At 48.5% G+C, this 12849-nt stretch overlaps 1 protein-coding gene across 4 annotated transcripts in view; it reads left to right on the forward strand.

Moving 5' to 3' along the window:
• Nucleotides 1–12849, forward strand: part of LOC139281039 (transmembrane channel-like protein 7) — an 88642-nt gene that overhangs the window by 54544 nt on the left and 21249 nt on the right. For all 4 annotated transcript variants that reach the window (XM_070900924.1, XM_070900926.1, XM_070900923.1 and 1 more), the window contains exon 10: nt 6975–7092. In XM_070900924.1, coding sequence (XP_070757025.1) covers nt 6975–7092 — 118 coding nt within the window. The remainder of the gene's footprint in view (nt 1–6974; nt 7093–12849) is intronic.

Here is a 12849-nt window from a genome sequence, read left to right on the forward strand (position 1 = left end):
CTGGCTGTATTTCCCATTCCAACCCACCCGCTGGCTGCAGTTGCCCTTCACAGACTACCCCTGAGGAAGGTTATTTGGCCTATCTTATATTGTGTCTCCATCTTTCCAGAAAGGTGCTCTTTTCCTCCCATTGAAGTATCTGATCATCTAATGATTCCAGGGTTTTTGTCTCCACTATTTTATCTGGAAGTCTATTTGATGTGGGAAGAACTTCCTGTTGTCCATCTTTAATTTATTTTTATTGACTTGAATCTTTGCCCCTTGTCAAACTCATGCAATATAATTTAAAGTACAGGATAGTACAGTTCCCACCGCTTACAGCAGGCGCTTTCATGTGAACACGAGCTGCCTGCTAAACACAATGTTCAGTATAACAACCATTATGTTCATGTATGTGCTGAGCATTCTCATCAGTGGAGTTATTCATCGCAAAGTTTAGTGAAATGTATTGTAGTCATTCTGTCTGAAATTACATAGGGGCCGAAATTCCGGGTCCAGATAAGGCCCGTTACCGCCGTTTTGCGGCGGCCATGCTGCGGAATCAAGTGGCCGCTGCGATCCAAATTTACCTCGAGGATTTTTCATCCTGTCCCCGCTGCTGCCGACTGCCCCAAGCATGTCAGCAAAGCGTGCAATGCCGATTTCCCACACCTCCATCCCACTCCAAGCGAAATTTACCTCAAAAGATCTTTGATTCTTCGCGCGGTACCCCCGGCAGCTTTTTCTGTCGGTGCACCTTGTTTTCTGTGTGTCAGCCATGGCAGCCCTTCAAGGGGAGGGCGCACTGCTGCGGCCGCCATATTTTTTTTTTGACGGCTGACTTCACGATCGGCGGGACAGTTATGGCCTTGGGATCGGCCGGGCTGCCAGTAGGCAGCCTGGCACCCCCTCTTGGGTGCCAGGCCGCTGGCCCAGCCGTAACCCAGCCTAGTGGTCGAACCTAAAAAATCACTGCACTTTTAAATGAGGGGACTCGGTCCCGCCCCTCTCGAGCACTGAACCACTGCACTTCGGCCCCCATTATGATTGAGTTCCGGTCCACTCGAAAAAAAAAGACGACCTGAATATCGATCAAGAGTCGACCTCTTCAGAGACGGTGATAAAAACACAAAAAATCGTTAGTGCGGCAGCTTTCTGCCGGGCCTGAATTTCAGACCCATAGTATTTACAGCATAGAAACAGGCCATACGACACAACTGGTCCATGCCGGTGTTCATGCTCCACATGAGCTCCTCCCCTGCCTCTTCATCTAACCCTATCAGCATAATCTTCAATTCCTTTCTCCTTTTAATGTGGCATTCTTTTACATGCAAGTTAATGGACCTGCTGGGATAGAAGAAACATTAAGTCTATTTGAAATTCACTTGACATTGTTTTTTGTTAAGAATTAAAATGACAAATTGGTAGTATTACAATGTTAGCAATTAAATGACCAACAAAACACCAGATTTTTTGGAACTGTTACAAGCAGAACACACTCCAGCTGCTAATTACGGCCTGCAATTGGGTGAACTGAGCAGACTGCAGCTTCATATTTTTGACTTTCAAAGGGACATAGAGATGGATAGACTAACTGGGCAAATCTGGCAGATGAAGTTCAATGTGGGGAAGTGTGAGGTCATCCAGTTTGGATCTGTGAAAGACAAATTTGAATATCTGGTTAATGATAGATATGGGGTTGTGGAGGAGCAAAGTCATTTAAGTGTACATGTACACTTCACTAAAAGCTAGTGCACAGGTACAAAAAGTAATCAAAAAGGCTAGTGGAATGTTGTCCTTATCTCAAGGGAGTTGAATTTAAAAGTGCAGAAGTGAAGCTTCAGTTGTACAGTGCCTTGGTCAGACCCTATCTGGAGTAATCATTCAGTTTCGGACACTCAAAGATATATTGGCCTTGGAGGGGGTACATCACATCCGGGGCTTAAAGGTTAAATTATATGAGGACAGGTTGCATAAACTTGTATTCCTTTGAGTTTGGAAGGTTGAAGGGTGATCAATTGAGGTCTTTAAAATGATAAAGCATTCAATAGGATAGACACAGAGAAACTATTTCCTCTGGTGGGAGAATCCAGAACAAGAGGACATAATCTTACAATTAGAGCTGAGCCATTTAGGAGTGACATCAAGAAGCACTTTCCCACGCTGCTCCAAACGGTGATTTTTGTTCGGTAAGTAAGTGTATCAAGGAATATGGAGCGAAGGCATTGTGATACTGATCAGCTATGATCTAACTGAATGCTGAAACAGACTGGAGGGGCTGAATGTTCGACTGCTGTTCCCATGGGCCCAAGTTTTGGGCCGCACCTAGAACGGCGCAGCCCCGACCTGGACGCCTGTTTTTTGCGCCAGAAAGTGCGCCTAAAAAATACTTAACGATTCTCCGGCTCCCTGCAGATCCTCTGGAGCTGGGCGTAGCGCAGCATGAGCTGTGGGGGGCGTAGCCAGGTCCCTGCGCTGAAAACAGTGCCGAGACCTCTGCACAGGCGTGCTACAGTGCAGTAGCTCCAGGCGCCCAAAACTGTGTGGGACGGGCCCGAAGCGCGCAGCCCCTAGCCCTGGCCGAATGGGCTCACTGGTGCGGCGTGGATCAGGCTGCACCTCCCACGCCCAGCTCCTGCTTCCCGACCCGACTCCCGCTCCCATCCCACCCCACCCCCCCGACCCGATCCCCGCTCATCCCGCCCCCGGACCCGACCCGACACCCGCTTCCACTCCCCCACCCACCACCGACCTGACCCCCCCTTTCTCTTTCTCCCCCCCCTCCCTTCTCTTCCCCCCCCTTTCTCTTCCTCCCCCCCTTTCTCTTCCCCTCCCATCTCTTCTACCCCCCCCTCCCAATTCCCCCCCTCCCTTCTCTCCCCACACCCCTCCCTTCTCTCTCCCCTCCCTCGCTTCCCCTCCCATCTCTCCCCTCCCCATCTCTTTCCCCTCCCCATCCCTCCCATCTCTTTCTCTCCCTCCCATCCCCCATTCCTCCCATTTCTCTCCCCCCTTCTCTTTCCCCCCCTTCTCTTTCCCCCCCTTCTCTTTCCCCCCCTTCTCTTTCCCCCCTTCTCTTTCCCCCCCCTTCTCTCCCCCCCTTCTCTCCCCCCTTCTCTCCCCCCCTTCTCTCCCCCCCTTCTCTCCCCCCCTTCTCTCCCCCCCTTCTCTCCCCCCTTCTCTCCCCCCCTTCTCTCCCCCCCTTCTCTCCCCCCCCTTCTCTCCCCCCCCTTCTCTCCCCCCCCTTCTCTCCCCCCCTTCTCTCCCCCCCTTCTCTCCCCCCCTTCTCTCCCCCCCTTCTCTCCCCCCCTTCTCTCCCCCCCTTCTCTCCCCCCTTCTCTCCCCCCCTTCTCTCCCCCCCTTCTCTCCCCCCCTTCTCTCCCCCCCTTCTCCTTCCCCCACCTTTTTTCTCTCTCACCCCCTTCTCCTTTACCCCCTTCTCCTTTACCCCCTTCTCCTTTACCCCCTTCTCCTTTACCCCCTTCTCCTTTACCCCCTTCTCCTTTACCCCCTTCTCCTTTACCCCCTTCTCCTTTACCCCCTTCTCCTTTACCCCCTTCTCCTTTACCCCCTTCTCCTTTACCCCCTTCTCCTTTACCCCCTTCTCCTTTACCCCCTTCTCCTTTACCCCCTTCTCCTTTACCCCCTTCTCCTTTACCCCCTTCTCCTTTACCCCCTTCTCCTTTACCCCCTTCTCCTTTACCCCCTTCTCCTTTACCCCCTTCTCCTTTACCCCCTTCTCCTTTACCCCCTTCTCCTTTACCCCCTTCTCCTTTACCCCCTTCTCCTTTACCCCCTTCTCCTTTACCCCCTTCTCCTTTACCCCTTCTCCTTTACCCCCTTCTCCTTTACCCCCTTCTCCTTTACCCCCTTCTCCTTTACCCCCTTCTCCTTTACCCCCTTCTCCTTTACCCCCTTCTCCTTTACCCCCTTCTCCTTTACCCCCTTCTCCTTTACCCCCTTCTCCTTTACCCCCTTCTCCTTTACCCCCTTCTCCTTTACCCCCTTCTCCTTTACCCCCTTCTCCTTTACCCCCTTCTCCTTTACCCCCTTCTCCTCTCTCCCCTTCTCCTCTCTCCCCTCTTCTCTCCCCCCCCTCTTCTCTCCCCCCCCTCTTCTCTCCCCCCCCTCTTCTCTCCCCCCCCTCTTCTCTCCCCCCCCTCTTCTCTCCCCCACCTTTTTTCTCTCCCCCCCCCTTCTCCTTTACCCCTTCTCCTTTCTCCCCCCTCTCCTCTTCCCCCCCCCCTCTTCTCTCTTCCCCCCCCTTCTCTCCCCCCCCCTTCTCTCTTCCCCCCCCTCTTCTCTCTTCCCCCCCCCTTCTCCTTCCCCCCCCTTCTCTCTTCCCCCCCCTCTTCTCTCTTCCCCCCCCCCTTCTCTCTCCCCCCCCCTCTTCTCTCTCCCCCCCCCTTCTCCTTTCCCCCCCCCCTTCTCCTTCCCCCCCTTCTCCTTTCCCCCCACTTCTCCTTTCCCCCCCCTTCTCCTTTCCCCCCCCTTCTCCTTTCCCCCCCCTTCTCCTTTCCCCCCCCCTTCTCCTTTCCCCCCCCTTCTCCTTTCCCCCCCCTTCTCCTTTCCCCCCCTTCTCCTTTCCCCCCTTCTCCTTTCCCCCCCCCTTCTCCTTTCCCCCCCCCTTCTCCTTTCCCCCCCCCTTCTCCTTTCCCCCCCCCCTTCTCCTTTCCCCCCCCCCTTCTCCTTTCCCCCCCCCCTTCTCCTTTCCCCCCCCCTTCTCCTTTCCCCCCCTTCTCCTTTCCCCCCCTTCTCCTTTCCCCCCCCTTCTCCTTTCCCCCCCCTTCTCCTTTCCCCCCCTTCTCCTTCCCCCCCCTTCTCCTTCCCCCCCTTCTCCTTCTCCTTCCCCCCCCTTCTCCTTCCCCCCTTCTCCTTCCTCCCCTTCTCCTTTCCCCCCACCTCTTTTCTCCCCCCCTTCTCCTCTCTCCCCCTCTTTTCTCCACCCTCTTCTCTCTTCCCCCCCTCTTCTCTCTCCCCCCCCCTCTTCTCTCTTCCCCCCCCTCTTCTCTCTCTTCCCCCCCCTCTTCTCTCTCTTCCCCCCCCTCTTCTCTCTCTTCCCCACCCTCTTCTCTCTCTTCCCCACCCTCTACTCTCTTTTCCCCCACCCTCTACTCTCTTTTCCCCCACCCTCTACTCTCTTTTCCCCCACCCTCTACTCTCTTTTCCCCCACCCTCTACTCTCTTTTCCCCCACCCTCTACTCTCTTTCTCCCCCCCCTACTCTCTTTCTCCCCCCCCCTCTACTCTCTCTCCCCCCCCCCTCTACTCTCTCTCCCCCCCCTCTACTCTCTCTTCCCCCCCGCCTCTACTCTCTCTTCCCCCCCCCTCTACTCTCCCCCCCCTCTACTCTCTTACCTCCTCCTCCTCCCCCCCCCCCCTCGCTGTCAGAAACACAGACACTGACAGAGAATGAGAGAGACACACATTGACAGACAGAGAGATAGAGACATTGACAGAGACACACTTGGTGGGGGGGGGGATCCATCCCAGCACGCTGTTGGAGGGCTCCCGGTGCTGCAGTCGGTAAGTAGAAAATGTTTGTTTTATTTTTTAATTTTATTAATTAATTTTTTTTGATTGATTTATTGGTTGATTTATTGACGTATTTATCATTTATTATTAATGGTTCTTTATTTGTAAAACTTGAAGTGTTTAATGTTTGTAAACATCCCTTTAAACCCACCTCCCCCCCCCACCCCCCCATTCCCTACGCCTGATTTGTAACCTACGCCTGATTTTCTAAGTATAGACAAGGTTTTTCTGAGCGTACAAAAATCTACACTTACTCCATTCTAAGTTAGTTTGGAGTAAGTTTTCACTGCCTAAACTTTCAAAACGGGCGTAAGTGGCCGGACACGCCCCCTTTTGGGGAAAAAAATCTTTTCCAAACTGAAACTGTTCTAACTGACTAGAACTGGAGCAAACTAAATGCCGGGAATTGCAATTTCTAAGATACTCCATTCTAAACCAGTTGCTCCAAAAAAACAGGAGCAATTCAGGTCGAAACTTGGTCCCCATGTTCCTAATAGCCGAGAATTGGGTGAACATTTTTAGTCAGTTGGTCATTCTGTAGTTGAATTTGATGATTTATTAAAATCTAGGACCAAAAGTAACATTACAGGGGAGGGCAACTGTAGGAGAGCAAACTGAAGCATTCAAAAGTGACTCGGGGATGAATTTGTGTCCACCGTAAATATCTTTTCGGGCTCAATAATGTCAGTCACTTTAGCAGTCTGAGCATCTTGCTTTTATTAGAGCTGCCTTATGTCTACTTGATTAATTGCATAATCTTAGGATGCAACTATATCATCCTTTTGTGATCTGGGTCAGATACTTGTGTCTTTTACACATTTGTTTCTTCCTCCTTTCCGAAGGAGGACCGAGTTACTACTAGTTGAGGCAAAGTAAACTGTGTTATTGCACAATAAGGTGAAATATACAGAACAATATGTATTATCAGAGTCAGTTAGTTCAAACAGAATAACTTATATTTGTGTAATGATGCAAAATAAAGAACATGCAATATGATCCCCACATCAGTCTTCCTTAACTTAAATCAAATAATCCCTCTGCATCCTCTCCTGCTGCCCAGAGCAGAATCATTCTCCCTGCAGTGCCCTGTCTTTTTTAAAGGCTATTTAAGACCATTTTAAGCATGTGGAAATAATTATAAATGAAAAAAAAGAGAAACCCATAAAGTCAGTGAATAAGTAGGTACAAAGGTTAAATTGAAATATTCCAATAAGTGTAAGGAAATAAAAAAACATTTAAGAATCTTGTAACAGTCATTTGAGGATAACTAAAATGTATATAAGATGTTAAGTAGGATTAGCAAGGTACATATTGGCAAGCAAGAGCGATAAAGATACCTTTTTGTTTTAGCTACTCGTGGATATTTCAGAACGCAGTCTCATTCCATACTGTCTAATATCCTCATCATGCTTTTCATGGAAGAATATCAAACTGAAACTTAGTAACTGAAAATTTCTACAGGTCTGTGTTTGTACGATTGGCTAATATTATTGTTCTCTTGGTGACCTTGTGGACACAAATCACAAAGTGCGATGGTGGAAAATGCCTGCCGTGTGGCTACAACAACAAGTTGTACCCGGTGAGTAAATAGCTAAATTCTACGATGTAAAAAAAAACTAAAATCAAATTGAATATAGATTTTAAAAGGCTACGGTGTTGAGAATTTCAGTTTTCTTGTGGAAGAAATAGGATTCAATATCATAAGTTGTATGGCCATCAACAAGCAAGTATCTTCCATGTTTAGTATTGGTACAGAAAAAGTGCATTATAATGCAATATAAACCCTGTCACATTTATAAAATAATTTATCATCATCATAGGCAGTCCCTTGGAATCGAGGAAGACTTGCTTCCACTTCTGAAGTGAGTTCTTTGGTGGCTGAACAGTCCAATACGAGAGCCACAGACTCTGTCACAGGTGGGACAGATAATCGTTGAAGGAAGGGGTGGGTGGGACTGGTTTGCCGCACGCTCTCTCCGCTGCATGCGCTTGATTTCTGCCGCTCTCGGCGATGAGACTCGAGGTGCTCAGCACCTTCTCAAATGCACTTCCTCCGCTTAGGGCGGCCTTGGTGTCAGTGGGAATGCAACTTTATCAGGGAGGCTTTGAGGGTGTCCTTGTAACGTTTCCGCTGCCCACTTTTGGCTCGTTTGCCGTGAAGGAGTTCCGAGTAGAGCACTTGCTTTGGGCGTCTCGTGTCTGGCATGCGAACTATGTGGCCTGCCCAGCGGAGCTGATCGAGTGTGGTCAGTGCTTCAATGCTGGGGATGTTGGCTTGGACGAAGACGCTGATGTTGGTGCGTCTGTCCTCCCAGGGGATTTGTAGGATTATGGGGAGACATCGTTGGTGATATTTCTCCAGCGTCTTGAGGTGTCTGCTGTACATGGTCCGTGTCTGCTGTGCCATACTGGAGGGCAGGTATTACTACAGGCCTGTAGACCATGAGCATGGTGGCAGTTTTGAGGTCCTGTCTTCAAAAACACTTTTCCTCAGATGGCCGAAGGCTGCACTGGAGGCGATGTTGGATCTCGGCGTCGATGCCTGCTCTTATTGATAGGAAACTCCTCAGATATGGGAAGTGGTCCACGGTGTCCAGGACCAAGTCGTGGATCTTGATGACTGGGGGGCAGGCTGGTGGAGGACCTTTCTCTTACGGATGTTTAGCGTAAGGCCCATGCTTTCGTATGCCTCAGTAAATATGGAGTTCAGGCACTGTATGTGCGCAGACGCAGTCGTCGTCTGCATACGGTAGCTCGACGACAGAGGTTGGGGTGGTCCTGGACCTGGCCTGGAGATGGCACAGGTTGAACAGGTTCCCACTGGTTTGATGAGAATGATCAGGAGATCGAAGAGCTAATAGATCGCAAGCGCAGGGCATTTCTGAGCCTTAAACAACAACCCAACGCGGGAGCAGCAAAGCAGCATTACAGACAGCTCATGGCTGAAGTCCAACAAAAAACCCGGGACCTAAAGAACAGGTGGTGGATGGAGAAAGCACAGGAGATATAGCAGCTGGGTGCAGGACATTCTGAAATGGGAGGGAGAACAGCCAGTTGTCGTGGTGCACATTGGTACCAACGACATAGGTAAAAAAAGGGATGAGGTCCTACGAAAAGAATTTATGGAGCTAGGAGCTAAATTAAAAAGTAGGACCTCAAAAGTAGTAATCTCGGGATTGCTACCAGTGCCACGTGCTAGTCAGAGTAGGAATCGCAGGATAGCGCAGATGAATACATGGCTTGAGCAGTGGTGCAGCAGGGAGGGATTCAAATTCCTGGGGCATTGGAACCGGTTCTGGGGGAGGTGGGACCAGTACAAACTGGACGGTCTGCACCTGGGCAGGTCTGGAACCAATGTCCTAGGGGGAGTGTTTGCTAGTGCTGTTGGGGAGGAGTTAAACTAATATTGCAGGGGGATGGGAACCCATGCAGGGAGACAGAGGGAGACAAAAATGAGGCAAAAGCAAAAGACAGAAAGGAGATGAGGAAAAGTGGAGGGCAGAGAAACCCAAGGCAAAGAACAAAAAGGGCCACTGTACAGCAAAATTCTAAAAGGACAAAGGGTGTTAAAAAAGCAAGCCTGAAGGCTTTGTGTCTTAATGCAAGGAGTATCCGCAATAAGGTGGATGAATTAACTGTGCAAATAGATGTTAACAAATATGATGTGATTGGGATTACGGAGACGTGGCTCCAGGATGATCAGGGCTGGGAACTCAACATCCAGGGGTATTCAACATTCAGGAAGGATAGAATAAAAGGAAAAGGAGGTGAGGTAGCATTGCTGGTTAAAGAGGAGATTAATGCAATAGTTCGGAAAGACATTAGCTTGGATGATGTGGAATCTATATGGGTAGAGCTGCAGAACACTAAAGGGCAAAAATCGTTAGTGGGAGTTGTGTACAGACCACCAAACAGTAGTAGTGATGTTGGGGAGGGCATCAAACAGGAAATTAGGAGTGCATGCAATAAAGGTGCAGCAGTTATAATGGGTGACTTTAATATGCACATAGATTGGGCTAGCCAAACTGGAAGCAATACGGTGGAGGAGGATTTCCTGGAATGCATAAGAGATGGTTTTCTAGACCAATATGTCGAGGAACCAACTAGGGGGGAGGCCATCTTAGACTGGGTGTTGTGTAATGAGAGAGGATTAATTAGCAATCTCATTGTGCGAGGCCCCTTGGGGAAGAGTGACCATAATATGGTGGAATTCTGCATTAGGATGGAGAATGAAACAGTTAATTCAGAGACCATGGTCCAGAACTTAAAGAAGGGTAACTTTGAAGGTATGAGGCATGAATTGGCTAAGATAGATTGGCTAATGATACTTAAGGGGTTGACTGTGGATGGACAACGGCAGACATTTAGAGACCGCATGGATGAATTACAACAATTGTACATTCCTGTCTGGCGTAAAAATAAAAAAGGGAAGGTGGCTCAACCGTGGCTATCTAGGGAAATCATGGATAGTATTAAAGCCAAGGAAATGGCATACAAATTGGCCAGAAATAGCAGCGAACCTGGGGACTGGGAGAAATTTAGAACTCAGCAGAGGAGGACAAAGGGTTTGATTAGGGCAGGGAAAATGGAGTACGAGAAGAAGCTTGCAGGGAACATTAAGGCGGATTGCAAAAGTTTCTATAGGTATGTAAAGAGAAAAAGGTTAGTAAAGACAAACGTAGGTCCCCTCCAGTCAGAATCAGGGGAAGTCATAACGGGGAACAAAGAAATGGCAGACCAATTGAACAAGTACTTTGGTTCAGTATTCACTAAGGAGGACACAAACAACCTTCCGGATATAAAAATGGTCAGAGGGTCTAGTAAGGAGGAGGAACTGAGGGAAATCTTTATTAGTCGGGAAATTGTGTTGAGGAAATTGATGGGATTGAAGGCCGATAAATCCCCAGGGCCTGATGGACTGCATCCCAGAGTACTTAAGGAGGTGGCCTTGGAAATAGCGGATGCATTGACAGTCATTTTCCAACATTCCATTGACTCTGGATCAGTTCCTATCGAGTGGAGGGTAGCCAATGTAACCCCACTTTTTAAAAAAGGAGGGAGAGAGAAAGCAGGGAATTATAGACCGGTCAGCCTGACCTCAGTAGTGGGTAAAATGGTGGAATCAATTATTAAGGATGTCATAGCAGCGCATTTGGAAAATGGTGACATGATAGGTCCAAGTCAGCATGGATTTGTGAAAGGGAGATCATGCTTGACAAATCTTCTGGAATTTTTTGAGGATGTTTCCAATAAAGTGGACAAAGGAGTACCAGTTGATGTGGTATATTTGGACTTTCAGAAGGCTTTCGACAAGGTCCCACACAGGAGATTAATGTGCAAAGTTAAAGCACATGGGATTGGGGGTAGTGTGCTGACGTGGATTGAGAACTGGTTGTCAGACAGGAAGCAAAGAGTAGGAGTAAATGGGTACTTTTCAGAATGGCAGGCAGTGACTAGTGGGGTACCGCAGGGTTCTGTGCTGGGGCCCCAGCTGTTTACATTGTACATTAATGATTTAGACGAGGGGATTAAATGTAGTATCTCCAAATTTGCGGATGACACTAAGTTGGGTGGCAGTGTGAGCTGCGAGGAGGATGCTATGAGGCTGCAGAGTGACTTGGATAGGTTAGGTGAGTGGGCAAATGCGTGGCAGATGAAGTATAATGTGGATAAATGTGAGGTTATCCACTTTGGTGGTTAAAAACAGAGAGACAGACTATTATCTGAATGGTGACAGATTAGGAAAAGGGAAGGTGCAACGAGACCTGGGTGTCATGGTACATCAGTCATTGAAGGTTGGCATGCAGGTACAGCAGGCGGTTAAGAAAGCAAATGGCATGTTGGCCTTCATAGCGAGGGGATTTGAGTACAGGGGCAGGGAAGTGTTGCTACAGTTGTACAGGGCCTTGGTGAGGCCACACCTGGAGTATTGTGTACAGTTTTGGTCTCCTAACTTGAGGAAGGACATTCTTGCTATTGAGGGAGTGCAGCGAAGATTCACCAGACTGATTCCCGGGATGGTGGGACTGACCTATCAAGAAAGACTGGATCAACTGGGCTTGTATTCACTGGAGTACAGAAGAGTGAGAGGGGACCTCATAGAAACGTTTAAAATTCTGACGGGTTTGGACAGGTTGGATGCAGGAAGAATGTTCCCAATGTTGGGGAAGTCCAGAACCAGGGGTCACAGTCTAAGGATAAGGGGTAAGCCATTTCGGACCGAGATGAGGAGAAACTTCTTCACCCAGAGAGTGGTGAACCTGTGGAATTCTCTGCCACGGGAAGTGGTCGAGGCCAATTCACTAAATATATTCAAAAGGGAGTTAGATGAAGTCCTTACTACTCGGGGGATCAAGGGATATGGCGTGAAAGCAGGAAGTGGGTACTGAAGTTTCATGTTCAGCCATGAACTCATTGAATGGCGGTGCAGGCTAGAAGGGCTGAATGGCCTGCTCCTGCACCTATTTTCTATATTTCGATGTTTCTATGACACCCATGATGTGCAAGGATTCTTCCTGCAGTCAAAGCCACCTGCGGGCCAAGCACCCAAGACCCCTCCCCATTGCTGCCCAAGAACTGGGAAACACTCATCAAGGACACCGAGGCAGTCAGGACCCGCTGGAAGTAGCACTTCGAAGATCTCCTCAACTGAGACTCTGCGTTTTGCTCAAATGTTCTCGACTCCATCCCGCAGCATGCTACTCACCTCGGTGAGACCCCAACACTGCACAAGGTAGAAAAAGCCATAAGACAGTTTAAAAACAACAAGGCTACGGCTGCGGATGGAATCTCTGTTGAGGCATTGAAGTATGCCGGAGAGGCACTGCTAGTGCGAATACACGACCTCATCTCTCTCATCTGGAAGGAGGAGAGCATGCCGGGGGGACTCAGAAGTGCAGTAATTGTGACCATCTTTAAAAAAGGGGACCGGAATCTCCCTGCTATCAGCCACTGGGAAAGTCGTCGCTAGAGTCCTCCTCAAAATAGTTTAATAAACTGAACAATTATGCATTTGCAGAATGACATCTTCTCATCACTCAACAGATTTTCAGTTATTTTGGAGAACTTTACAGTTAATTAACTTGCTTAGAGATAGATAATGCACCATCAGTATTAACATATGTGATGTTTTATATGTATGAAGGGAACAAAATATTTATAATTAACTTGTTCCTTTAAGAGCATTTACTTTTTTATGTTCTACCTAACTTGCTGTCTGATTACAGGAATTGGCACATTTTGCACTGCAGTATAAGATATTTCCATGAGTTCCTTTTTAAAGTAAATATATTGTCAAAATATTTGTGTTTTGTAACTGTTAAAAATGAGAGCAATG

This window comes from Pristiophorus japonicus, chromosome 15 (assembly GCF_044704955.1).
Source record: "Pristiophorus japonicus isolate sPriJap1 chromosome 15, sPriJap1.hap1, whole genome shotgun sequence".
NCBI lineage: Eukaryota > Metazoa > Chordata > Chondrichthyes > Pristiophoridae > Pristiophorus > Pristiophorus japonicus.